At 35.1% G+C, this 27,821-nt stretch overlaps 1 protein-coding gene across 5 annotated transcripts; it reads right to left on the reverse strand.

Moving 5' to 3' along the window:
- DCLRE1A (DNA cross-link repair 1A) lies at positions 1-27,820 on the reverse strand. Of its 5 annotated transcripts, none has more exons than XM_069099017.1 (10): positions 27,652-27,820; positions 25,765-26,945; positions 19,849-21,531; positions 18,514-18,647; positions 18,031-18,149; positions 15,101-15,244; positions 13,351-13,496; positions 11,975-12,129; positions 2,031-2,172; positions 1-759 (listed from the first exon to the last, which is right to left on the reverse strand). In XM_069099017.1, exons 2-10 carry the CDS (start codon positions 26,213-26,215, stop codon positions 599-601), a joined length of 3,135 nt encoding a protein of 1,044 aa, XP_068955118.1. In that variant the 5' UTR covers positions 26,216-26,945; positions 27,652-27,820; the 3' UTR covers positions 1-598. The 5 variants fall into 5 exon arrangements, with proteins under 5 accessions (XP_068955118.1, XP_068955116.1, XP_068955117.1 ...); XM_069099015.1 differs by having other exon boundaries at positions 27,508-27,820; XM_069099016.1 differs by having other exon boundaries at positions 27,471-27,820.
- Between the last annotated feature and the right edge of the window lies 1 nt (position 27,821).

Consider the following 27,821-nt stretch of genomic DNA (forward strand, 5'->3'; position numbering starts at 1 on the left):
TCAGCAAAAAAAAAAATCACACATCTGTGAGTTCATTTTATTTTAAAAATATATAAATATACTATAAAAATTCCATTTTGTAAAAAATGTAATAATTTTATTGTAATATGCATTACTACATAATAACTAATTTGTAATACTTTCAGCCTGGTGTGCATGTTGTTTATGGCTCCTTTATGTAATATATGGCCTAGTTCCCTCCCAGGAAGTCATTTGGAAATGAAGCTATGTATTCATCTGCACAGGCCAGACAAATCCCAAGCAAGAGTGACAGAAAAGAAGAGAAAGTCCTTGCTGCTCTTGCTGTCTTCTTGCAGGCTACAGGAAATAGATTTTAAAGTTTTACACAGAGCAGAAAAACATTTTCATTTTTTCTCTGAAGGCTCAGGGTGGCAGCCAGTCAGCATACTGTATATTTTATTACAGATGTAAATTGTGAGAAAATAAGTCTCATATAGGAAATTTACTGATATTTATGTAGTTTTTAAATAAAGTGCATGTATATTCATGGTAAGGGGGGTTCAGGAATTTAGATGCTAAGAGAAAAAAAATCCATATCTGGGGTTGGTCAACTTAATGTCATTTTTCAGTCTTTTAATCAATAGCCAGCTTCGTGCTTCCATTCATTAAAATATTTCTCCATCTTATTCCTGCATTTCCAGGAACCAACATTTACTGTGGATATGATTTTTTGTGGCTTTAGCCACTGGACAAAACGCTTCATTTCCAGGTAACTGCTATGTTCACTGTAAGGAATTCCTGAAATTCAAAAAGGAAAATGGTTGCTGCTTTACTAAAATCACATTTATCACAAATAAATTTCAAATGCAAGAAGCTCTTCAAAATTTCAAAATCTTTTGCCAGATACATAATGATTTCTATTTCCTATCATAGGTAAAGAAGACTCATGTACTAGCAAACTAGTACTAATCTCTATCTTTGCTAGATAGGTATACAATATCCAGTTTTATTTAGAATCTCTTAATTAGGCCCATCTTCCTTAACTTTTCGCATTGAGGGGCACCTAGGTGGCACAGTGAACAGAGCACCAGCCCTGGAGTCTGGAGGACCCGAGTTCAAATCTGCCCTCAGACACTTAACATAAAACTAGCTGTGTGACCTTGGGCAAGTCACTTAACCCCAATTGCCCTACCTTCCCCTCTCCAAAAAGAAAAAAAAAAGGATTTTAACTTTTCACATTGAATAACTCTTTAGAATTCTATTTCTGGTCTACAAGACTCTAAGTGTCTGGGATGACCTATGGATGAAGAAGGATGAAGAGTGTGAAACTCCTGATTTTTGATAAATCAAAAGAAGAGGAAGAAAAAGAGAGAGGAGCAGGAAGCTTCTCTTTACCATCACTAGCAGGCCAATGTCAGTGTGGAAGAGCCACCCTGGAGGACAGGGGTCTAAAATTAGAAATGGAGTTCTTAGAGGCTTAACAGGGCCCCTCTCAAATGGGCCCACTGACATACAAAAGAAACACTGGCTTAAGCTTGCCTTTTATTGAAGAATGACTTTTGGGAAGAAAACCTGAGAAATTAAGACTAAAAATAACCCAAATGACAAAGGTCTAATATTTACAATCAATTTCTACCACAGCATACCAAACCTGAAAATTTCCTGCTTTTAATCTCAAAAAAAAAAAAAAAAAAGCCCAAGCTTCCGGGCTATGTGATTACCTACTATTTACTTCTTAAGAGTTTTCACAGTTCTCTTAAATGTATCACCAGTGACAAAAAACAGAACTGAAATATTATTTCTATTACTTAATTCTATGGTAGACAGATTCCTTCACATAATTTTATAAAATTTGTCAGGTATCTTTTCGATTGGCAAAAATATTTTCATATAGTATATATTCAAAGAACAAAAAAAAAACCTTGGAACACTAGTGGTTTCTTAGTGTATTCTGCAATATTTTGGAATTAGCAATTAATGTATTACTTTTCCTAGAGCTTGTTTTCAACCTCTAGTAAATTGTAAAGCCACCATGGATATGAAAAGTGGAAGAGTTTAAACACTTATACCATATACTGAAATATTTCCTTTGGATTGGGGAACAATATCTGCCAGAGAGCCAAAATTCTCAGAATGTGTCCACCCTGTAGGTCGGAAAGCCAAAATGCGATCATATTTCCCACCACACTTGTGCAAATGGTTCTCCAAACCCTGTCAAATAAAAACAATATAATGATCCATTGGTATAGGTTGATGAATTGTATGAAAATATAATAAAGATAAACGTTGTACTACATTCATTAACATCCTTAGAAAATGTCCATTTTTTACATGTTAAATGCCAGGTAGCAACAACTAAGTAACACTCCTAAAAATGTATTAACATATTCTTCTCTGTTTATTTAGCTGAATCTAAACACCGTTTCAGAATAGACTTGAAAAGATGGAAGGAGCCTAAAATACATTTAGAGAATAAATTTAGAGTTAGAAAGGTTCTTATTGTTTATCTAGTTCAACACCTAAAAAAAACAGATAAAGAAAATAAGGTGTTTACTGCGTGATAGGCACTATACTGGGAATAAAAAGAGAAAGAATGATTGCCCCTGCTTTCAAAGAGCTCATATTCTAATTGAAGGAGACAACACATATAGAAAAGTTCTACTGCAGGAAAGCCTAGTAGTTTTTAGGGGGCATCAGCAGGGCTGATAGAAAGGCCCAAGTGTCGTTAGGGTGGGTAGAATGGTTTTGGGAAAAGGGAGAGCCTGATGGGATCTGGGCAGGACTGAAGGGGAAAGGGACCTAGTGCAAATCAGGCAAAGAAACCTAAAGACAACAAAATTACCATAACAAAAAAGAGCAAGGAGATATCACAACAGAGAAGACATAAAAGGATTATCAGAACTTCCTATTCATAGTAAAATTGTACATTTAAAAGAGATTGAGGACACTCTCAAAAAACATTCATGTTAATAGAAAATAAAATAAGAGATCTGAGCTCAGTTTCTGAAAATAAAAATGAACAAGCCAAAAAAGAAAGGTCTCCTGCACATAAAATAGTATTTAACCTAAGTCGTAAAGGAAGCAAAGGATTCCAAGAGGCAAAGGAGAGGGAGCCAAAAGGCAAGAGCCAGCAAAAAAAGGGCAGAAAGATGGGAGAGAGAGGGAGGAAGCACTAAGAAGGCAAGTATATCTAGAACAAAGAGTGCCTATTAGGGAATAAAGTCTAAGAAGACTGGAAAGGTAGGAAGAGGCCAAGTTGTGAAGGAAATGACTGGGGACTTTACATTTGCTCTTGGAAGTAATAGGGAGCCACTAGCTAGAGATTTTATTGTATAGATGAGGGTCAGGGGAGAGAGTGGAAGGGGAGGAGATGGTATGGTCACTTTGGTTGCTGCCTCTGGAAGTTGTAGGCTTTCACTCACTGGAGGTTTTCATGCAAAGGCTAAATGACTACTTGTCAAATGTATGGTAGGAGGGGTTATTTTCCAGTTATGGCCACTGAAATTCCTTTTGATTCTAAAATCCTGTGATTCTGATTGAATGATACCTTAGCTTGATGGCCATATGCATGTCAGCACACACACACACACATTCCTACCCCTTGTATATCTTTTTATGCATATTATGTGCATTTTCAGTATTTATTTCAGCATTCATTTTATGGCACCTCCTACTATAAAACAGTAAGTAATCAAATTCCAGGGTCCACAGACCATTTCACAAAGGCCAAATATCACCTGAGCCACTTAGCCAACCCATTACTGCTTGCTACTACTAAAAAATTCACCAGAAAAACCTCACTCGCAGGCCATGTATCTGGGTAATTCTCATTGTTAATTGTTCAAAGTTTGAAGTATTTCATGAATTACAGTAATACACCATCACCAGTAAAAAAAACTTGTGTTAAAAAGGTGGCCTCTGTTTCAGGGAGAAGTTTTGTAATTTTCCAAAGCCAATTTAGCCTTTTGTTTTTCTCTTGCTTAATTCTGGGTTCAACTCAGGTCACCTGGTCACAGTGTCTGTCCATCTCTCTCTCACCCCACCCTCTGCGATTCTCTCCCGACCTTCCCCCACACACATATGGGCAATCTCTAAAGGTTGTCTAACTACATAACCTACTCTGGGTGACAGGCATCCACTTGTTTGTTTCTTGCTAGATGGACGGTCAGGTGAAACTTGTGAATGATTACAGATCTCATCCAAAAGGCTCAGTGATGTTCTGGGCCTAGGGCTTGAGGTAAAAAGCAGAACATCTAGAAACATCTGGAAGACCTCATCATTTATAAAAAGCCAGTTTACACATGGAAAATTATTAGGGTCTCCTCTGCAACAGGGGCAAGAATACTGCTGCTTAGCATGTATCTCTGTTTTATACCTTGTATCAATGATCAGATAATTGAAAAGGATTATCTTTATTGTTAAATCTTTCAAGGAAACCTATATACTTTTGATGTATGTATGCAACACACTTTGTTGAAAAAGAATTTTTATGCTAGTGTTTTGTTCTAAAAAATCAAATACTTTTTAAAAAGTCAACAAAAAATAATAAAATTTAAAATTTATTTTATATTTAATACAAATATTTAAATTTATTTAAAACAAAAATAAAAATGTCAATTTATTGTATAATGGTAAAGATGTAGTTCAGGGCAGCCAGGTGGTACAGTGGATACTGTGCCAGTCCTAGAGTCCAGAAAACTCATCTTCCTGAATTCAAATGTGGTCTCAGATACTTAACTAGTTGTGTCATTCTGGCCAAGTCATTTAAACCTGTTTGCCTCAGTTTCCTCATCTATAAAATGAGCTGGAGAAGGAAATGGCAAACCACTTCAGTATCTCTGCCAAAAAAACTCCAAATAGGGTCACAAAGAGTTGAAAACAACTGAAAAATGACAACGATAAAAGAGATATGGTCTACTGTACCTACCTGTTCCTTACTAATACTCCCTCATTAAATCCTTGATGCATGTATAGATTATGCTCATAACATTTTGTATAGATGGGGAAGTTGACATATAGGTCAGTAGTTGTTGATATTCTCTTAGGTTGCTGATTTTTCCTAGTATAGTCTCTGACAGAGAAGGTTTAGCCACACACCAGTAGGAATATTTTCTCAGTTTCCAAAGAATTGTGTAAAAATACAAGTTAATATTTTACTACATTCATTTAGCACTAAGTTTGTAGTTAAGAGGTAGTGGTAAACTACAGAATATATATTTGAATTTCAAGAGGTTTGATAACATGTAGCTAGATAACATGCATAGATGTTATTTACACTGCTTAAAAGATATGCTTATCCTCTGGATACAGGTCTGGCTTTTTAAAATGCCACCATTTTTAATGCAATGGAACAAATGGGGTAAAACATGGCATTAATCATCAACTAAGTCATAACCTCACAGGATATACCTTTTCTGTTCTTGTTTTGTAGAGATATCATAAAATTACTAAATTGGAAGTGATCTAAGAGGTCACTAAATCCAATCCATACCTGAACAAGAGATTCTCCCCTCCACCCTACAATATGCCTGATAAGTGGTCTTAAATGAGAGGGAACCCATTATTTCCTAGAGCAGCCAACTCCACTTTGGGATAGATCCATCCATTAAGTATAGATGCATCTATTAAACAATTTCTGCTTAAATCATGCCTAAATTTGCCTTTTTTAAAACTTCCAACTCCGTGTTTATACTTCTGCTCTTTAGGGCCAAGCAGGATGGCTCAAATCTATCCTCCATACAAAAGACCTTCAAATATTGGAAGACTATCATATCACCTTCTAACTCTTACATCTTCTAGGCTAAACATCCTCAATGTCAAATGGCTGAAAATATCATCCATATCTAATTATCTTGACAGAAGGAGTACAGGAAAGGGGACTACTGAAAAAAAAACAGATGACAAAGTAATGATTTGGACTAATTTTGTCTATATTATAGTTTCTTTCTCACTTTGTCAAATTCAAATGTAACTATCTCATTTAGATAATCACTGATGACAGGAAGACATAAGCTGCCATAAGCATTTATTGAAATGAAATCTCTATACATAAGAAAAAAATTCTTGAAGTTTATTGTTCAAAGTTTTATTTTAGCAAAAATTTAGATTTATGATTATAAGTTCTATAAAAGAGACCACCAGAAGGAAGTACATAAAAGTTACAAGTTGTTAGAGATTTGTTAAGGGGAACAATTAAACACAAATTTCAAAGTTACAGACAGCTAATAACTACCAAAATACCTCTGAGTATATAACTGAGGAGCTATATATAAAATAACCTGAGGAGTTATTTCTTCTTTAAAACTAGAGTGAAAAATTAATTCTTTTTATTTGGAAAAATAAGTAACAAGGTTTTCATGCTCTCTCTGGCATCACGATATTACGTTACTGTATCTTTTTTTACTTTGTCCTGTCCTATAGGAAAAAAATAAAAAGCAGGACCATTAAGGATAGAGAACTAGAGAAGAGATATTTTCTTACTTTCCTATGCCAATACTTTACCTGATAGTTGAGGAAAATTACCAAGAGAGATTTTTGACATCAACTTGCCAAAACTGATATATAACAACCCTGAAGATATGACTAAGAAAGACTAAGGGTAAATCTAGAAGACATTATAACCAAAGTCCAGGGAGATCAGAATTAAATTCAGTTAGAATTGGTAATAACTAAGGTTAATAAGATGTGACACAGTTTCTTTTTTTTAAAAGCTTGCTTTATAGGAATTATATATACTCTATCATTTAATATATTCTATTAGCTAGTGTTTAGGTTCAGCTGTTTTACTTAACATTATTTTTGATTTTTTTAAAAGGATAAAAAATTACATTTGATATCTTGGCTGTGAGATTCTGGATAAGTCTTTTAATCTCTCAGTGCTCCCAAAAGGACACTCATATATATATGGATGGGTTGCAGTACAGCTGCAGTCTTAGACTGGTAGAGAATTTCTTCAGTGGGAGATTCCCACACTACTGAAAATATAGGTCCAGAGTTTTTTTTTTTTTAAATAGCAAATTCAAACTTGATATAGATCTCAATTAGAATACAGTACAATCTGGATCACAGATCATGTGAATGAACTGAATAATTTTATCTTAAAATTATTGAGTTCTTAAAAAAATAAAATTAAAAACTCAAAAGGAAAATAAACAACTTTTGCTAGAAAACCAGCAAAATAGTGTACCATTTTTAGAAACAGAGGAAACTTAAGAAATTCAATAATAAAATAAGGAAATGAACAAAATTAAAAAGATAAAATTGGAAGAATATGACAGAATCAGAGTTTTGGATCTGGGAGTTTAGAAGTCATATAGTCCAACCATTCTCATTTTGCAGATGAGGAAATTCTGACCTAGTGACTTGCTTAATCGCACAAAATATCAAGTGGGAGAGCCAGAATTTGAACTCAGATCCTTTGATTACAAATCCAGCACTCTTTATACTGCATCAGTATTTAAAGATGGGGTAGATTCTAAGATTAAGGACTAAATGGCCTCTAAGGTCCTTCTAATTCAAGATCAATTACTATGAGCCATTTAAATAATACAGTATATAAGTGCTAGACTGGAATCACGAAGACCTGAGTTCAAATTTGGCCTCAGATGTTTATTAGCTATGTGACCTTAGGCAAGTCACTTAACTTATTTACCCAAGTTTCTTCAACTATAAAATGTGGGTAATAAAAGCACCTATCTTTCAGGGTTGTTGCAAGGATCAAACGAGATTTTTGTATAGCACTTAGCACAGTGCCTGGTACATAGTAGGTCCTTTATTAATGATAGCCATTATTATTACTATCAAAAACAAATGGTCTGGAAAATAGTATGGAGAGATACTTTTAAAATTATTTAGCTCCCAGAAAAGCATGATGAAACAAAAAATCTGGAAATCAAAATTCAAGAAATTTTCAAAGAAAACTGGCCATAAATATTTAATCTAGAGAGCAAAAAGAAAATAAAGAAACCCAAAAGTGTGGTCACCAATTGCAAAAGTTTACACAATGAAAAAGTATTGCAAAGGCTCTGTCCTGGGTCCTCTTCTTGTTTCCCTTTACAGTATTTTGCTTGGTGATCTTCATCAATTTCCATGGATTCAATCATTATCTCTATGACGATGACTACCAGATTAATTTATCCAGCCTTAAACTCTCTCCTGACCTCTATTCCCTTAATTTCCATCTACCTATTGGATATTTCAAATTGAATGTCTTATTGCCATCCTAAACTCACCATGTCAAAAACTGAGCTCATTATATTTTCACCCCAAACCCTGCCCTCTTCTTGATTCCCCTATTAATGTTGAGGTATCACTTTATCTGCCAATACTCAATTTCTTATTCCTGTCCCTCTCATCCTTCCCACCCCAAAGTTCCAACCAAATATCACCCTCTCTTTCCACCATGCCCTCTGGAATGCCTGTTCCACAGGCAAAAAACTCCCCTTTATCCTCAATCTTTTCCTCTCCCATTCCTTCCATCTCCTAGCTCTATTGAAACCTGGGTCCCTGATAGTAACAGGTTTTCAGGATGAACCTTCACCCATTTTCCTCAGTCCACTAGTCAACACCAGGTAATACTCCTTGCTCCTCAACACTTTCAGGTTCTCCTCCTACCTCTATCCATCAGGAATTTCTCTTCCTTTGAAGTTCATGCAATCCACATCTATCACCCAATCTAAATCCTGATAGTTTCTGTCCTCCAGGTTACTCTCTTTCCTTCCCCAATAAGTTCAATACCTGGCTCACAATTTTTCTCTCTTAAACATTTGCCTTAATACAAGGGGAAGTCAACATATATACTGACTCCCTCAAACACTTTAACAATTCAATTTCTCAGACTACTTACTTCCTATGAACTACTCTACCCTACCTTAGTCATACACAAAGATTGTCATACTTTTGAGCTTGCCATCACCACAAATGTACCACCTCCATGTTCAAAAATCTTAAAATTCCCTTATCTGACCATAACTTTTTTAGCTTTCCACCTTTCCCTTTGTCTTCCCTTACCAAATTCTACCCTTTTTCGATACCATGACCTCCTATAACTTGATCCTTCAGTTCTCTCCCAGGGCATCATCCCTGCACTAGCCATTTTCTCTTCTTTTACCCACTTTGATTCGTTGGTGAATCAGTTCAACTCTATGTTATCCTGTTCTCTTGAGTCTCTAACCCCTTATTGTAATACCAATTATGCTCTGCCAAGATTCAATATTGGATTACTCCCACAAGCTGCCACTTTGGCTTTTACACACATGCTATGAAACAAAAGTGAGGAAATATTGCACCATTTTGACTGGGTCTACTACAAATCTGTGTTGAACAAAAAACTGGGCCTTACTGCTGCTAAGCAACCTGATCTATACTTCCCTCATGAACTCATTTATCTTACTCCCCAAATCTCCCATAGCTCCCCCTAATCCCACCCCCTCAGCTAGAAAGACTGTGTTCTTATCTGATTCATTCTGAAAGTTGGAGAGAGAGAAAAAAAAGACAGTGGTAAAAATATAAAAGTAAGCCAGGGTTTTGATTGGGATATGGAAAAGTATGACATGGATTTAGGAAGAAAAACAGAATTAAGGAGGGAATACCAACAAATTACAACTACACAGTACTGATTACAAAAGGAAAAAAAAAAAGAAAAAAAAAAAGGCCAGACCAATTAACTTGGACTGTGAGAGGATGGAGAAAGAAGGGGCCAGGGGTTGAATTGTTCCAAGTAATATAAATTAGCAGTGATTTAATTCTCTTTCTCACAAACCCCTGTTCTTTTTTCATATGAAAAAGGGGATTGTTGGAAAAGAGGAAAAAAGTTGTATTATAGGACCTGACCTCGATACTTAGAAGTATCTAACAAATATACATAAGAAAAAAGTTAAAGAACCGAAGAAAACATTAGAATTAGACATCTTAGACCTTTTGTGATTGCTGAATGGAAATCATAAAGAATATCTATTTTGCAGCAGTTTGTGGCACCTTTACAAAAACTGACTATGTGCTCTGCCATGAAGTATGCACAGATAAATGCAGAAGACCATACATAAAAACATCTTTTACAGACACTTAATAAAAACTGATCAATATAGGAAATAAGAAGAAAAGTTTCAGACTTAAATGGAGACTAAATAATAATAATAACAACAATAATATTGCACAGGTTAAATAATAAATCAGATACTATAAATAATTATATAAAATTAAACAAAATTATAACAATCAGACAAAATACCAAAATTTGTGAAATAAAACTAAAGCAATCCCTAAAGTGATTTTTTTCTCACTAAACATATTCACACATAAAAACAAGAAAAAATAAATTGAGCATTCAAATATCAAATTGGTAAAGATGATAAAAGATAGAAAGAGTTAATGCTGAAGGAAAGTAGGAAAAAATTAATTTATACTTGGTTAGTGGAGATGTGAATTGATCAAACCATTTTGAATGACAATTTAGAGCTATGCTAGAAAAGTGACTAAAAATGTTCAGATCCTTTGTCCCATCTGTACCTAAACATAAATCTCCAAGGACAAAGGGGAAAAGTCACATATATAAGAAAAATATTTAAAGAAGTAACTTGTGGAAGGAAAATGCTTTAACCAAAATTAAATCCCCACAGACTGAGGAATGCCTGAATAAATTATGGTAAATTAATGCAATGAAATATTGTGCTTTAAGAAATGATAAACATGAATTATCCAGAGATACTCATAAAGGTTTTTATGAACTGAGAGTAAAGCAAACAAAACCAAGAAAGCAATCTATATAATAACCACAATCATTTAAAGTAAAGCAATACTTAGAAAAATATCAGATCTCAACTCAATACAGTGACCAACCTTGATCCCAGAGATATAATAATGACATGTACCACCTTTTTCTTAGTAGAGAGGCAATGGACTACAAATGCAGAAGAAGGTATGCACTGTCAGACATGGTCAGTGTATCATTATATTTTGCTTAACAGTACTTTTTTTTACAAGTTATAGTTCTACTGTGTGGAGAATATAGTTGGAAAATAATTAATATTTTTAAAAGAAGTTCTCACTAAGACATTAAAAAAATAAGATGGCAAGGAAGCCCAAAGTTAATATTCCCATGTCTTTATTTGCCTAGCATGGAAGCCAAATTGGAATGGGACCTATAAGAAATAAGGATTTAAAAATATGACCCACAGAACACACACTGTATTTCTCAAAACCAACAGTCCAATCCTACAATTAGATTAAGCAGAAGAAGAGTTATACCTTTTCATAAGCAACTTTGATTAATGGGTCCAAGATTTTATTTATTTTTATTTTTTTGCCTTTTTTTTTGGAGGGCAATTGGGGTTAAGTAACTTGCCCAAGGTTACACGGCTTGTTTTTGTTGTTTTTTTTTGTATGGGTTTTAAGTGTCTGATGCTGGAACCAAACTCGGGTCCTCCTGATTCCGGGGCCAGCGCTTTACTTACTGTGCCACCTAGCCACCCCAGTTGGGTCCAAGATTTAAAAAAAAAATTTACAAAGATGGTTTAAACATCATTGGTAAAGACTGAAATTTATATATGCATTGAAATTTTTATGTACTGTAGACTAATGAAAATCAACTATGAAAGTGTCACCATCCACAGTAAAGAAGAGTTGAGTAAGTAGGCCAAAAGGAATTGTTTTCCTCCTACAAAGACACACCAAAAATACTTACTCCCTTTTTACAGTAAAATGACAGTACTACAAATGAAGTAGCATATATCACATTAATAAGTATTATATGGTATCTACTATACATCATATTACACCACTTCCTAAAATTCCTTAAACAAGTCTGCTTTGGAAGACCTATTACTTTGGTCTAGGATAACCAAAAGGTCAAATTATATTTTATCTTGTTTTGATTAGGTAATGTATATATGAATATATATGAACTTTATTTGCTCTATGATCTTACATATCAAAATACTAGATATGAATAAAATTTTGCAAACGAAAAGCTTTCAAGATACATTAGTATAGAACAGGTATATATTTGAAGAATTACCTTAAAATTAATTTGCATCATGGGAAGAAGGTGTACTAATGCACTGCTCCAATCTGTAGTAATGAGGGAATTAACTTCTTGAAGCTCTAAGCACTGTAGTGTTTTGTACTTTTCCTGGGACATTGCAACTTTGGAACCTAAAACATCAGCAATTGCTATAAGATAAAAAAAGTAAGAAATAATGAAATTAAAATAAAAGATTAAAATATTTAACTTGAAGTTAAAACTAAATTTTTTAAGATTCAGTAATACATAATTTTTGCAATTATCACTTCAGGAAAATACTAAAGAATTTTGTTAGATAAAATATATGAAAAAAATTTGTTGGAGTTACTTAACCCCAATTGCTTAGGGGCAGCCAGGTAGCTCAGCGAGTAAGAGCACCGGCTCCAGTGTCGGGATGACCTGGATCAAATCTGGGCTCAGATACTCAGCACCACACCCAGAAATAACTGGCCGTGTAACCTTGAGCAAGTTACTTAACCCTGATTGCTTTTTAAAAAAAAAAAAGAAAGAAAAAAATTTGTTGGAAAGGCAAAAAAAGACTATTTATTAATGGGGTGGAGAATGATAAGGGATACAGATAACACAAAATTTAAGAGTTAGAGGGAACCTCAGAGACCACTAATTCAATTCATACTTCAATAAGAAGCCCCTCTTCAACATATATGACAAGTAGTTTTTCCAGACTTTAACTGAAGACTTCCAAGGAGGGGGGAAATCTACCACCTCTGTGGCAGCCTGTTTTACTTTTAAATAGCTTTAATTCCTAAGGAAGTTTTTCCTTAATATCAAATCTGAATCTATTTGTTTATATTTCCTGTTATCCTAAATGACCTTGAATTTGAAAACATCACCTAATTATTTCACACTATAATTTTCTTTACTGAAAAATAATTTTACCTATGGACAATTTAGAACAACTAACAGACAAAAGAATGCATTTCATAAGATACTAAAGTAGTATTATAATTACCAAAACTCTACTGACTCCAAAAACTACTGAGGAAGCAAAAAAAAAAGTTATAACTTCATTAAGTAAAATACTTAGTTTTAAGTGGTCTGGCATAAAGAAAAACAGTAAAATCACAATCATCTTAAGAAATATGAAGACGTTTTACCTTAGATTAATCATCATTCAGGAAATGCTCATGGAGTATGAGTGTTCTCAAAGCAACTTCTAAATATCAAGAATGCCAAAAACATACATCTCAAAATATATCCACTATGCTAAACATTTTAAAGTTTTCATACAGATGTCATCTTGAGCTCAAAAAAGTAAAAATGCACCCATTTGGGGGGATTTAATAGAGAAAAGTACTACACAAAAAGAACCAGACCATTATATTTTGAGGTAAATACAAGATAGCACACACCTAAGAATATTTTCTCTTTTCCAATAGAATAAGTACCACAGACAACAAGAGTACGTGGGGATAGAGTTACACTCTCAAAGGCAATGTTGATGGCAAACTGGATAACTTCCTGCTGGGAAGGAAAAGCATATTCTGGGCTGCAATATCTGAAATACAGAAATGAGATACATATTAATAGCCATGCCACCAAGCAGTATGCTGTTTTAGCAAATGAAATATTGACAAAATTACATATAAGCAATTGTATAGTATACTAACATCACTGCAGTTTTCTTAATTATCTACTGTTATTCCATTTGTTCTCAGCTACAGTAATTTAGTTCAATTCAGACATTTATAAAGTACCATGTAAAAAGTACTGGGATAAGTGCTAGGTAATTTCTGGCCAAATTCTAAATTTTTAACACTCTTTTCTTCATAAATTTCATGCTGGCTATACTATCGACTATTCAGAAACTCTTTGAGGAATATTTTTATCTAGCAATTTGCTTTCATCCTACTAAACAGGTTTCAATTTTTATAAACACTACATTCATTATAAAAAAAATGCTGGGTTTTTTAATACTACATTTGGACTAAAACACTCAAACTGTACTTTGGGCATAGTTCGAGAATTAAAGAACTTTAATAAAAAAGTAAATTAATTATATAATTACTCCAGAGCCTCATTATGTTACAGAGCTTAGTAAAATTTACGCCAGCACAATACAAGCTCTAGTAGGTCTACTAAATGAGAAAGGTCTAAGTATGAACTTGGTTCCTAGCCTCCTAAACCTAAGTTCCTTAAGGGCATGTACTGTTTTCATTTACTTCTGCTCTCAGGCCATCCTCCTCTTCTCTCTCCTTCTGTAACCTCAGATCCCATCGCTGGGTTTCTTATTTTGCTAGAGGCCTCAGGCCTACCACAGCACTTCATGCTGTCTCCTCACCAGTATGCTGCATGTCCCCTTCCCCCAAGTTCCAACACCCCTTTATATGTTATCTTCCAACTTTAGAATGTAAGCTCCTTGAGGGCAAGAAATATCTTGCTTGCTCATATCTGTATCCTCAGTGCTTAGCATAGTTCCTGCCATACAGTAAGTGTTTAATAAATGTTCTACGTATTCCCAGCACTGAGAACAGTGTTTTACCCATAGCATATCAAGATAATTACTTGTTTTTAGGCTATATTTTAATCAAATCATCAGGAAATCTAGACAATACTCCATTTGTCCAGATATATAATACTATATAAACATAGCCTATGGACTATAACGGGAGCTAGATGTTGCAGTGGATAGAGTGTCTAGCCTGCAGTCAGGAAGACTCATCTTCCTGAGTTCAAATCTGGCCTCAAACACTAACTGTGTGATCCTGGTCATTTGACCCTGTTTGCCTCAGTTTCCTCATCTGTAAAATGAACTGGAGAAGGAAATGGCAAACCACTCCAGTATCTTTGCCAAGAAAACCCCAGATGGGGTCAGAAAGAATCAAATACAGCTGAAAACAACTGAACAACAGACAATAAATCATTTATAGTGCTTTCAAACTAGTGATATACCTAGGACTTTAACTTTACCAGGTACTTAAATAAGCATATGAACATTTCAATAGTTTCACATACTCTATAGTTTCCAAAAACAAATGTCACAAAAGATGACATGTAACAACCAACAAAGCAAATGTTCGATGAAAGAGCAAAGTAAACTAGTTCCTCACTGGATTATACAAGCACTGGAAAAAGAGCAATATACAAATAAAACCCTCTTACGTTGTGTCTAAGTAAAGCGTATGGACTTTCTGGTTGGCGAGAAGAGAATAGCGTTCCATGGAAGGATCTGCTCTGAAGTCTCCAGTATGCAAGGTAACACTCCCATTTGGAAGATAAAAAAGGATCATAACAGCACCTGGACAACTGAATACCAAGACATTATAAAGGTACATTTTTGCATAATATCCACTTTGGTGACAATGAATTAACATTCCTCATTAATCAATCATGATGCAAAATTGTACCACATAGTAAAAAATGTCAACTCTTGAAGTAAAAAGTATAGTGTTTGAAGATTATTAGCAGGAGATTTAGAAATATTCAAAATTTTGGGAAGCAAGAGGCTTCTGAGTAAAGTAAATCACAAGGAAGGAAAGTCATTATTTTTGGCCAAAAATTGACTCCTTTTAACATCTTAACAAGAAAATGATTGTGATAGAGGCAAGAGAGAGAAATGAACTCTTGATTTAGGGTCAGAGAACTTGCAATCAAATCCTAGCTCTGCTACTTCTGTCTATATGATCCTGAATAAGGCACATAGCATCTCTAGGCCTAAATTTCTTCATCTTTAAAATGAAGGTGTTGGACCATATGGTTTCTAAGGTCCCTCCTAGTTCTAAATCTATGTTGTTAGAACCAGAGTTAGAAGACCTACATGTGTGACTTTAAGCAAGTCATTTTACCTCATGGAGGACTATTTTCCTTGTCTGAAAAATATAAATTTTACATGCATTACACACATATACTTAACCTTGCAGGGTTACTAAGAGGATTAAAATTTAAAAATGATACAAAATGGTACATATTGTCAAGTCAAGAACCATTTATTAACTGCCTACCATGTGCCAAATAGAAAAGCAATAGTGCCCTGAAGGAGCTCACAGGATGACTGGGGACACAATATGCAATTACTTATAGAATACTGTTCTAACTAGAACAATATAGAATAAATTGGAGATAATCTCAGAGGAAAGACACTGAGGTTAATGAGCACTGGGAAAGGGTTTTTATAGAAGGTGGGATTTTAGCTCCAACTTGAAGGAAACCAGGAGATAGGAAAAACGAGAAAATTCAAAAATGGACGTGGCCAGTGAAAATGCACTGAGTTAGGAAAGGTAGTATCTTGTTTGAAGAACAGCAAAGTGTCACTGAATTATAGATCGGAAAAAAACTAAGTACTGGAAAGATAGGAAAGGATCACATTATGAGGGGCATTAGAAGTTAGAGGATTATATATCTGATCCTGGAGGTTAACTGTGAATCACTCTGGAGGGGGGAGGAGTAATAACTTAGTCAAATCTGTATTTTAAGAAAATCAATTCAACAGTTAAGTAGAGGGTGGCCTGGAATGGGAAGACACTTGGGACAGAAAGACCAAGAAGCAGGCTATGCAATAGTCTAGTCTTGAGGTACTGAGGGCTCTCAGCAGTGTTTTCGCATCGGTAAAGGAGGAGATACATATGAGAAATGTATCAACAAGACTTGGCAACTAATATAGATGGGGGAGGGGTGAAAGAGAATGAAGAATTGACATCTAGGTTGCAAGCCTAGATGGTGGGTACCCTGGACAGTTATAGAAAAGTTAAGAAGAGGGAAGGGTTTTGGAGAAAAGAAATTATTTCAATTTTGGACATAAAGAATTTAATATGTCTAATAGGCAGTTGAGGATAGGATGTTAGCAATCAGGAGAGAGGTTAGGGGGGCTGGAAAAATTGATCTGAGAAACATCTGCATAGAGGTGACAACTGAATCCATTAGAACTGATGAAATGGTAAAACTAGGGAGAAGATAAGAGGGAACAGGGGACAGGATAGAACCCTGGGAAATAACTTGCAGTTAGCAGGCAAAAACTAGATGAAGATAGAGTGAAGGAGATTGAGAAGGAAGGAGGAAAAGGAAAGCAAGAAACATTTATAGAGTATCTACTCTATGCCAAGCACTGTGATAAGTGGTACTTGGCCTAAAGTGATGTTTTAAAAAAATATATTATTTCATTTGATCTCATTTGATAAGGCAGTAGGAGAATCATGAGAGGTACTATGGTAGATCTTAGTTACCCAAAGCTGATATCTTTTTAATATCATGTAATGACAAAGGACTACTCAGATATTCTTTAGGGTAGAAAAGGTTCTTATAGTGCCCTTAGTTATATAATTCCTTAGGGAATATTTCTTTCTGGTCAGCTCTAATTTTAGATTGACAATAATATATTGAATTAATGCTTTATATTTCATAGCTGGGGTGAAAACAAATAAATTAAAATGAAAAACTAAAAAGGAAAACTAGAGAGACAGCTGATAATAACCTAATAAATACTGTTCCCACATTCCACTATACTTTAATTCCCAAATTCATTTTAAACTCCAGGAAAACAAGCTTCCTAAGATTTAAGATCACCAATAACTTGAAGGAAATCTCAGAAGAACTGAGAATATGCTTATCTGGTAACATAAACTTAATTGTCACTAATGAAAAGACATTATATATGTCAAAGGGGAGGATGGAAATTTATAACCAGTTATGTAAGATATAATCTTAAAAAGATATAAAGAATAGCATCAACTATAGGCAAATCAACTTTTATTTGTGAACTAAATATTTAAGAAAAATAACATTAACTCTTGTCTGTTAAAAACAGTTCAGATACAAGCTGACCTAGAGGTAAAATGATAGTAACAATAACTCCTGGAGATTCCCTTCACTTCAACAATTCCTGATTTTGTGATAAAATTTCATCCAACACTATCTTCAGAGGAAAAGCATTACTCATAAAGTAATAGTGGTAGATTTTTAAAAATAGTTAAGTAGTTGTTAGTTATTTTAAAAATAGGTGAACCTTCCAAGTCAGTGGATGCTAAAAAACTAGCCAAGTAGTTATTCTTTTTAACATTTGAAAAATAAGGCCCTTCTGACATAACTTTCATACTTACTGATTAGCATCAAGCAAAACAACTTTGAGACCATTTACTATACACACAGTGTTCATTGGCAGGGGATGGAGGTATTGTTCTTGCACACAAAGCTTGTTCTTTACCAAATTGCTTGTTATCTGTAAAACAGGAAGTATTTGTTACAGCTACATTAAAAGTTTAAATGAGATTAGTACTTTCTTTCTTCCTCAAATCTGGATGTCTAATTTAGAAAATATATGAAATAAATGCTCAAAAGTACTAGACTAGTAATTAAGAGGTTCAGAGCCCAGCACCCACCGTGATACTATCACCTGTACTACAATTTGTGACTATTTTAAATAGTTTAGTGGTTAATAGATAGGAAGTTTTTAGTCATTTCTTTTCTAGAATGGGTAAAAGTTCAATTATTATTCCCTTCAATCAAATTCCTTATATAGTAATAGATGTTTCACAAATTCTCTCATGTTAAATCTTAGGTCACAAAGTTTTTCACCCTCTTACCTTACTACAATAAACTGGAAATGTAAATTTTTTTGACAAACCAGCATAATGGTCTGAATGAAAATGTGTGAGGAAATAGGCTGTACAACCCTCTATTGCTCCATATTGAAAGGCATCAACTGTAAAGCCAGTTCCTAAAATATAAAAAAAAATTACAAGTAGAAAAGGTCATATAAGACACAATATAGTCAAAAAAGACAGTCAATTATGAGCTAATTCAGTTTCATCACCCTCAGTTCTCCAGCCCATTTCTAATCAGTTGTTCTGGTTTACCAAAAGCCCTGCAGGCTGTAGAAATATAAGAAATGATGACACACTCGGGCAAAATAATTCTACTAAGTAGACTGAAAAGTCTATTGTAAAACTTTCTTTGCATACAACTGCATCAAAAAAGGCAAGTGTTAAGATATTAGTCAATTTTAAAATATACTAATACTTGTATTAATACTCATATTTATGGAAATCCTTTACTTCTGGAACTGACAAACAAAAGTTAAGTTCTTGTATCTAATAAACACTGATGCTAGTGAAAGCAGGTAAAGAAACAATCTCACAAAATGTGCCTAGTGCTTCAATATTAACATGCAGCATGAAAATTCTGGGCTGATTCTACAAAAAAAAAGTCATGTTAATTTTGTTCTAAAATGACATGACTCTATGATGTACACAAAATGGTGTGTGTGTGTGTGCGCACGTGCGAATATATCCTTAAGGCTAAAATATAAACACAGAATAGCATGGTGACAACGATCTAGAATTAGAAAGGACCTTTGAGGGCATATAGTTCAATGTTGTCACTTCAGGATAAGTAAACTAAAACCCAGGGAGGGTGTGACTTACCCAAGGTCACACAGATAGCAACAAGTAGAGCCAGGATAGGAATTAAGGTCCTCTACATTGCCAATGCTCTTTCCATTGCATCATGCTGCCTCCCTTATGTATATTTTTCTGATGGGGGTGGGCAACTGATACCGCTGATGCCACTTATAATTTGCTTTATATTCCATTTGGATCATGAAACAATTTACTTTAATTACATAATTCATATGACATTTTTCTACTAAATCAACTATACTTTCTTCCCTTTTATACGAAAAAGCAGAAAAACAGCTTTAGTCTGATTTAAGAAGCTAGGCAATATTATGTATAATATATAACAAAAAGAATGGGAAAAGCCAACTTTAAATTTTCACAAGGCATCTCACAAACAGAAGATGTATTCATAAATAAGCATACAACATACATTTTGAAAAAATAGGCAAAAAACTCAATGAAGCTCAAGACGGGTGTGTATATGTATGTATGATTTAATTCTATATTACAGTTTCAATTTACCTGGTATTTTCTTATAGAAGGGACATTTCTTTTCCCTCAATCCTCCTTCGGTATAAACTGAATCTTGCAGCCTTGTTCTCCACCTCTGTGATCTACCTCTAGCTACTTTATTTGTCACAAGTTCTCTCTCATTTATGGGCTCATCAGTTTCTCTCAACTGTGTCTTTTCTTCTAATACAGATGACTTTCTAAATCTTTTTCTTCTTTGTGACCCTTCACAGGATGATTCCACAAAGGTTTCAGTTCTATTTAAATTGGGTGTGTCAAGTTCCAAATCACCTAGAGATCCTTCCCTTTTCCTCTTTCTCTGTCCTGACTGCTTTTCATTAGGACTTATATTTTTTGTTCTTTTTAAAGCACTTTTCTCTGGTGTTTTCTCTTCCTTTGCTTTTGGTGGTAACCCAAAAAACACACCTATATCCATTTGTTTTAATACTTTAGTAGAAGATGGTCTTGTGTTAGAGCTGGGAGTACATGGCAGCAGTATCTCTGTAGACATATGTGCAGTAGTTTTATTAGGAAAAACTTCCATGTCTAAAACTGAAGCCTTAGTACTTGCCTTAGTATCTAATGCTTCCCTGCAGGAGTTTATTATATGACTATTCCTTTTACCACAAAAGGAACTATTTGGTTCTTCTATAATTTCACTTTGAGTTGCCTGAGGAGAAAAAGCCTTCTTCTCTTCCTTGTTTTCCAAGGACTTTGACATTTCACTGTTAAATAACTGTTGAGAAGCCCAATTGTAAGCAGCTGATTCTTCAGAAAAAACAGTCCCTCTACTTGATTGAGACGAGAAGAATTTTGACTCATCAGAGTCCTCTTTATTGCCTTGATCATCAGTAGAATTCAGCTCCCCAGTTAAAGAAGTTGGAAAGCATTTGAAATGATTAGTGGCACATGCTGGCTCCCAAGACTTGATCCTCTCATTTTGGGAAACAGGTTTAGACAAATCACTTAGAGTGCGGGGTATATTCAATTCTTCATCATATTCATTATGGTTTATGTAACTGTCCAATTTCCTGCTGTCAGGTTTATATTCCTTTTGTAAGGTTCTACAAACTCTTCTAAACAAGATACAGCTGTCATCCTCATCGTCAATGCTGTAATTTTCAGAGTTTTCAGCTTTAACAAACAGCTCCTTTTGTGAATTATCTAGCTGCTCCTCTATATCATAAGTTTCTTCATCACTCTGGAGAGGAGAATAGGAGATTTCACAGTCACTGAGATCAGGTTCTGGCAGTGGAAGGTTCAAATGTTCTGAGCTGTTCAGTCTGTCTAATTCTCCATCAGCAAGAGGCAAACCAGAGCTCTCAAGTTTGTCATTATCAACAAATTCTGTGAACTGCATAGTCTGTTGGGATTTTGAGATGTTTGTGGAAAATGAAATCTTTTTATTGGTTTCATTTGGAGATTGAAATTTTCTTGGACTCAGTGTTATCAACAAGGGATCATTTGAAACATTTTTTGCATTCTCTGTTTGTTTCTGACACTGAGTAGATCTTTTCTCAAGGCTACAGAGAAATCCTGATTTAGTATCATTGGAACCAAGAAGCTTGCTGCTTGACAGAGAAGTTGGAGAGCTAAAAAGATCATTCCCTGCTCTACTGTGAGCTAGCAGGAAATGGGCATACCGAGTGTAATGAGAAGGAACTGTAGAAGTACAGAGAAGACCATCAGGACATTCTAAAAAAAAATGTTTTTTGAGAGACAAAATTAGGAAAGTTATAGAGATAATATTTGCATGTCATATCCAGTAAAAAATTTCAGAACCAAGAGCCAACAATGAATTGGTATATTGGAATAAGTGATGGATTTAGAGTCAGAAAATTTGGGTTCAAATTCAGAGGCTCTGCTACTTACTATGCATGTGACTTTAGGCATGTCACTTTAACCTCTTGGCCTCAACTTCCTCAACTATAAAATGAAGAGGGCTCAACTAGATGATCTTTAAGTTTCCCCCTAGTACTAAATCTTATGAACCTAGTTTCAGATTAGCAAGCCCAAACCTATCTTTCTTGTTTTATATCACTTTCCCTCCTACATTCTGCAACCCAGACAAACTGACTTTCTCTCTGCTCCTCAAAGACAGCACACCATTTCCCACCTCTGTGTCTTCTTATTGGCCATCCTCTAGTCCCTTCTTACCTCTGATTCAGAGTCCTCTCAATCAGTCCACAAGTATTTATTAAGCACCAATGTGGCAAACATTGTGCTGGGGGGTGGAAGGTGAAGAGTTGCAAAGAATGAAAGGACACCTATTTATAATGAGCTTACATTCTAATGGGGATGGTAACAAGTACATATATGTATGTGTGTATACATATATGTACTTTCAGCATAAATATAAAGTTAACACACACATTAGTTAAATACAAAGTAATTTGGGAGGGAGGTTACTAGCATTTGTGGGGTAGAGAGATCAAGAAAGGCCTCTTGCAGAAGTTGGTGCCTGAGCTACTTCTTAAAGGGAAGTGGACTCAAGGGGAGGAAATAAGGAGGTAGTGTATTCTAAGAATTAAGGACACTGAGACTGGCATCAGAAAATCAAGGATCATGAGTGAGAACAGAGAGAAGGCCAATTTGGCAGAATCACAGAGAGTGTGAGGAGTAATGTCCAAATACACTGGAAAAATGAGTTGGTGCTAGGTTGTAAAGGGCTTTAAAAGTTGAACAGTTGAGTTTACATTTTAAACTGAAGAAACAGGAAGCAACTGAAATTGGTGAAGAAAGTTACACAATCTGATCTGTACTTAAGGAAAATTATTTTGGCAGCAGCATGTGGGACAGACTGGAGTGGGGAGAGACTTGAGGCAGGGAGACCAGTTAGAAGTGGTTGCAATAATATAGGTGAGAAGTGATGAGGTCCTGGATGGATTTTCAATTGCTCTTCCTTTAAGATGAAGCTTGCACTACCTTCTGCTTGAAGACTTTCTTCGTCTCCCTCTCCCCCACCCCCTCCACAAATAGTGATATCAGTGCTGTCTCTCTCAAACTATTCCTTATATGTATATGTGAAAAAATTTGTACATATTTGTACTTACTCATTTTACTATTATGCTATATATGTAAGTGCTGTCTCCCCCACTAAAATGAACTCCTTTTGAGTAGGGGCTTTCTTTGAACTTTTATCATTGATGTGTTGGTAAATGTTTAACAATCAGTTCTCAAAAAAACAAAAAAGACACACAATTGTAATCTGCAGTACTAACATTTACTCCAACACTTTCTTAAGTCTAGACAATCAACAAAACAATTAGTCAATCCCTGATTTGTAGCTTTTGCTAATTTCCAAGGCATGACTATTCACAATGAAAATTTAACTGTGGTTCTCAAGAACTAGCTCCAGCATGATGCTTGCATCTACCACAGTCCCTGGCACATAGTAGGTCCTTTAAAAATACTTATTGATTTCATCCTAATTTCCATAGACAAAACAGCAAGAAATCTTTACATTTATGCTATTCAACTCTAATTATAAAAGACAGCCTCCAGAATCCTAAACAAAAATGAGAGTAAGATCAAATTTTGACATTTGTGGTTTTAAAATATGACAATTTACTTTTCTTGTTAAAAAAAAAATCACGAGAAATTTACTAGTTTTTTTTCCCAAGAAATTCTCACTATATGTTTCTTTTACTTTATATTCCTTCAAGGAGAGGAAGCATGGAATAATGAATAGAAGGGTCAATCTTGCAGTCAGGAAGACTTATTTTCAAGTCCTTCCTCAGACAAATGCTAGCTAAGTAATAACAGAAAAAGTCACTAGTTTTCTGTGGCCCAGGCAATTCGGTAAGACAGTGAACGACAATAAACTGCCAATTTGTATATATGAAAGGAAGTTCCACACCTGAAAGTTCTTGAAACTGCTACAATCACAGGTCCTGGCCAAAAAAAAAGAAATCCTTCAAGGGAAACAACAAACAGATGCTAGCTAAATTCTCATCAACTTCACTATTGAGATGCTGAACAGAAAGCAAAGAACAAAAGTGAACTAGTATAATTGTCTTATAGAACTGAAGAAAGTAAAATCCAGTTTAAGAAATTGCCAGTTTTCAATTTACAGACCAAAAAACTGTCTAATCTAAAAGATTAGAATGCAGCCTAAGTCAGTCATACTTTTGTAATTAATTTAAACAAAGTTTAATACAAAAGGAATTTTAATAGGATATTGCTCTTATATATAAGTTATACTCAGAAATTACATAAATCTCTCTGCCTACATAAATCAGAAATTTATTGGCATTTAACTGGAAAAGAAGAATAAGTTTGGAATAAAACTTAGGTATTAACATTTAGGTCTTCACATTCTAGATGTAATAATAGGTTTATGAAACAGGATGATCAAAAATACTTGTAAAATATTCTGTCATATCCCAAACTTATTACAATCAGCGTTCATATTTATTAAGAATACCATAAGAAACTTCTCAAAGGCTCAATCAGAATGCATTACTCATTATAAATTTTAAAAATCTTGAGTTTGAATTCTATTTTACCCATGTATTTTAACACTACTACAAACTAAACAGAATATTTTTAAATAGTCCTCAATAGTATTAAGTCTTTGAAGTACCAAATGAACCCAATATTTCAACTAAGTAGCTGTACTATTTATTACTTGGACTCCTAAGGCTTTCCTATATTAAAACTTTTCTCTATCATGGTAAATTCAAGCTTATTAGAAACAAAGCAATTGATAAGTTAAAATACCAAAGGTTTTAGAGGGTTTTGTAAATTTTGTACCCTACTTCTTTGAGAAAGAAAAATGGCATGTAAATAGTTAATTCATAAATTTATTAAAAGAAACAACTAGCTTATGGTCCAATGATAAATGACTGCTGGTAATAATGAGAACTTGTAAGATTCTAAAGTGTCTTTTGAATCAAAGAATAATTAAATTATGCTCAGTGTGCCTTTCATCTTGTACATAGTTTATTACATTCATTAGCAGGTCTGCTGATTTACATGTCACATGCCTTTAGGCAAATTAGTTAACCTCTAAGACTGTCTTTTTACAAAATATAGAAAATATTTGCAGTATCTACTTTACAAAGTTATCATGAAGATCATATGAAATAATGTATATAAAACAAATTTCAAGTCTTTTATAGTGCTATATAAATACTAGCTATTTACCTCCTATTTAGGTTCACAGACTTTAGGTCATGTACCCCTTGGGTAGACTGGTGAAACCTACTCACCAGAATAATGTTTTTAAATGCATAAAATACATAGGATTACAAAAGAAACCAATGATACTGAAATAAACTTAATTAAAAAAAAAAAACAGTTCATAGACCCTGGTTTAGGAATTCATGTAAATTTAGACAAGCCTCAGAGGTCATTCCTTATATTTTATTGATGAGGAAACAGATTAAGTTACTTGCCCAAGATCACAAAAGTATCAGAGCTAGGACTCTTCTGAGTCTTGTGTTCATTGATCTTGCCAACTATCCTGTTGCCTCTGCACCTGAAACCTTCCTAGGATCTTTCCTTCTACATATTTTATCATGGTGAATGCATCATTCATGTTTATTGGTTTCAAAGACAAAATATTTACATTTTCCTTTAATGTTTTCATGAAATTATATGGCAGAGAAGAATTTTTTTAAAAGCTTTCTTAAAAAAAAAGCTTCCTTACAAAATTATTCCTGTTTATACCCTTTTTCACAGGAGTACCTTTAACACTTTGTTCACCCTTCTTAAATCTTTTAAACTGTATCTTTAACAAGCTCAAAAATAATTTTCTGATTTTCATTTTTCCTCTTCACTATAACCCAGTTACACTCACAGTGGCTTTCATATCCATACTGGGACATTTCATATCCATTGCCTGACTCATTTAATTGATGTAAGTATGTCATATACACCATTTTGACTGGTTACAGATCATTTTACTTCACTATAAAAGCTTACCTCTTTCTGAGGACTGTGGGGCATCCAAACATTCAGAAACATGCCACCGAGGTGTTTGACCCAGCAATAAGGAAAAAGGCATTTGGCAACTCGGGCAGTATCCAGGGTAAACTGGATGCTGCTTTGTTGGGGTTAGTTTTTTCTTATTTTTCTTTCCAAGCTTTGCTTTTCTAGTTATTTTGCCTGGGGACTGCTGAAAATTATTGCTACTATTTAGATTAGCTTCAGACACAAGTGTCTGAGAATCATTTTCTCCTAAACACAATTCATTGTTCTTAGATTTTTCCTTAACTTCCACAGTGCTTTTGTTTTTACTTTCACATCTTTTTGATTTGCATTTAACATCTGTAGTCTTTTGAACAGAATTAGAAACATCTGATTTTCCCAATTTGAGTTTTCTTATGGATTTATATTCCCAGATATCTTCTTCCAATGAGTTTTCTTCTGACATGATAAAGCAGCAGGATCATCAAAAAAAAAAAAAAAAACAACCCAAACCTAGATGAATTGGGAGTTCAAGCTTTGATATAAAATTATTGTAATTGCAACTATTGTCTTTTTAAAATACAGAAGACAAATAATTAAATCCACTGGAAAAAGCTTAAAGCTTTAAAAATGTGTACAGTGTGTCAAATTCACTGAGTTTGGGAAAATATAAACTTTGTTTAAAGAAAACCTGCAGTAGTTTTCTGCTTAAAAAAAAACCTGCAGTAGTTTTTATACCACAATAAAATTTTAAAGTTTTCACATACATAATGTGTTATCTGTTGTTGCTGGTTCACTCTGATAGCTAACTTGAGTTGTAAACAGGAAAAAAATAGTCCTAAACTTATAAATTAGAACTATTTCCAAATTCAAGCACTTAAGGAAATTGCAGAATTCCTAGGTATTAAACTATTCCGAAATTCACTCTATTAATATGCAAAAAAAGTGTTGTAAGAAGGATATCAACTCTGTCCCAAATGTATATATGCCTAAATTACTCTCAAAATGAAATCATTAAATTTTTTCTCCTAGTTAACTGGTGCAAGAACTTTTCCAAAAAGGAAATGGCCATATCTTCTTGTTTGGAGGTGGGTAAGCAAGATGATTCCCTGTAGCAGCAAGAAATCGCACTACTGTCATTCAGAGCAGTGGGCACTGAACGGATTCGGCTTCCGGGAGCAATCCAGCCTCTTCCACTGCACGAGGAAACAGACTGAACAGTGAAGTAGGAATTCCTGGGTACAGAGTCCAAGTCCCTAACCCCGGTGAAAGCATCCCCTTACGCCCCCTATGAGAACGAGGGGCAGCCCCCTGACACTTCCCTCCACCTTCTTATAGCGTTGCCCAATTTATGATCGGCCAAGACAGCAATGAGCCCACTGTGTACTCAAGGGTCTGGGCCTGGCGCCATCTCCCTCCCGTGGGCGAGTGCTAGCCCAGCCCCCAATAGGGAGCCGGCGCTAAGGCTTTTACCAGCCCAAGGAGCCGGCCTTCTGGGGCTCGGGCCTGGCGGGGAGCCCGGTGGCATCCACACCTGCGCCCTCAGGGCCCACCCCGCCCCCCACCCCGCAGAGCCGCAGCTGCATCCTCTCCCCCACCTGCTTTGCCCCCTCTCTCCCCTCCACTCCTTTCATCCTCCCGCGGGCTCCGCACTAACCTTTCGTCCCCTCCAGCACTTTCCACACCCCGGGGGAAAACTAAGAGGGCGAGTCTCCCCCCACCCTTAATTCAGGATGCGGCCCCTTCCATTCCACTCACACCCCGATTTTCTTATCTTTCTGCTTGTTTAGAGGCGGGAACATCTTCCCGCTTCAAGGTCCGTGTCGAATCGGCTGATCTTGAACAAATAGGAGAGCTGGGGGGGGGGGAGCTTCAAAGTGAGCATAGGGGAAGTGTTGTTACCTGGGTTCCACGACCTTGATTTAAACACGTATTACCTTTGAAACCTCCCGTGTCTGGGAGAAAGCATTCACCTAGGGTCCTTTCGGGATCGTATTTTTGGGGCCTTTTCGCCTACGAATCTGCCACTGCGAATATTTGCGTCTGGCGGTAGGGAAATGACCTCGAAAAGG

Source organism: Petaurus breviceps, unplaced genomic scaffold (assembly GCF_028583685.1).
Source record: "Petaurus breviceps papuanus isolate PSGF00001 unplaced genomic scaffold, PetGlider_PUasm1.0 37, whole genome shotgun sequence".
In the NCBI taxonomy this organism is placed as follows: Eukaryota; Metazoa; Chordata; class Mammalia; order Diprotodontia; family Petauridae; genus Petaurus; species Petaurus breviceps.

Coding starts and splice junctions, on each gene's coding strand:
- DCLRE1A (XM_069099017.1), bottom strand. CDS start 26,215: ATGTCAGAAGAAAACTCATTGGAAGAAGATATCTGGGAATATAAATCC. Junction 2,173..11,974: donor TGATGCAAATTAATTTTAAG/GTAATTCTTCAA, acceptor TTTATTTGACAG/GGTTTGGAGAACCATTTGCA. Junction 760..2,030: donor AGGAAATATTTCAGTATATG/GTATAAGTGTTT, acceptor TTTGAATTTCAG/GAATTCCTTACAGTGAACAT.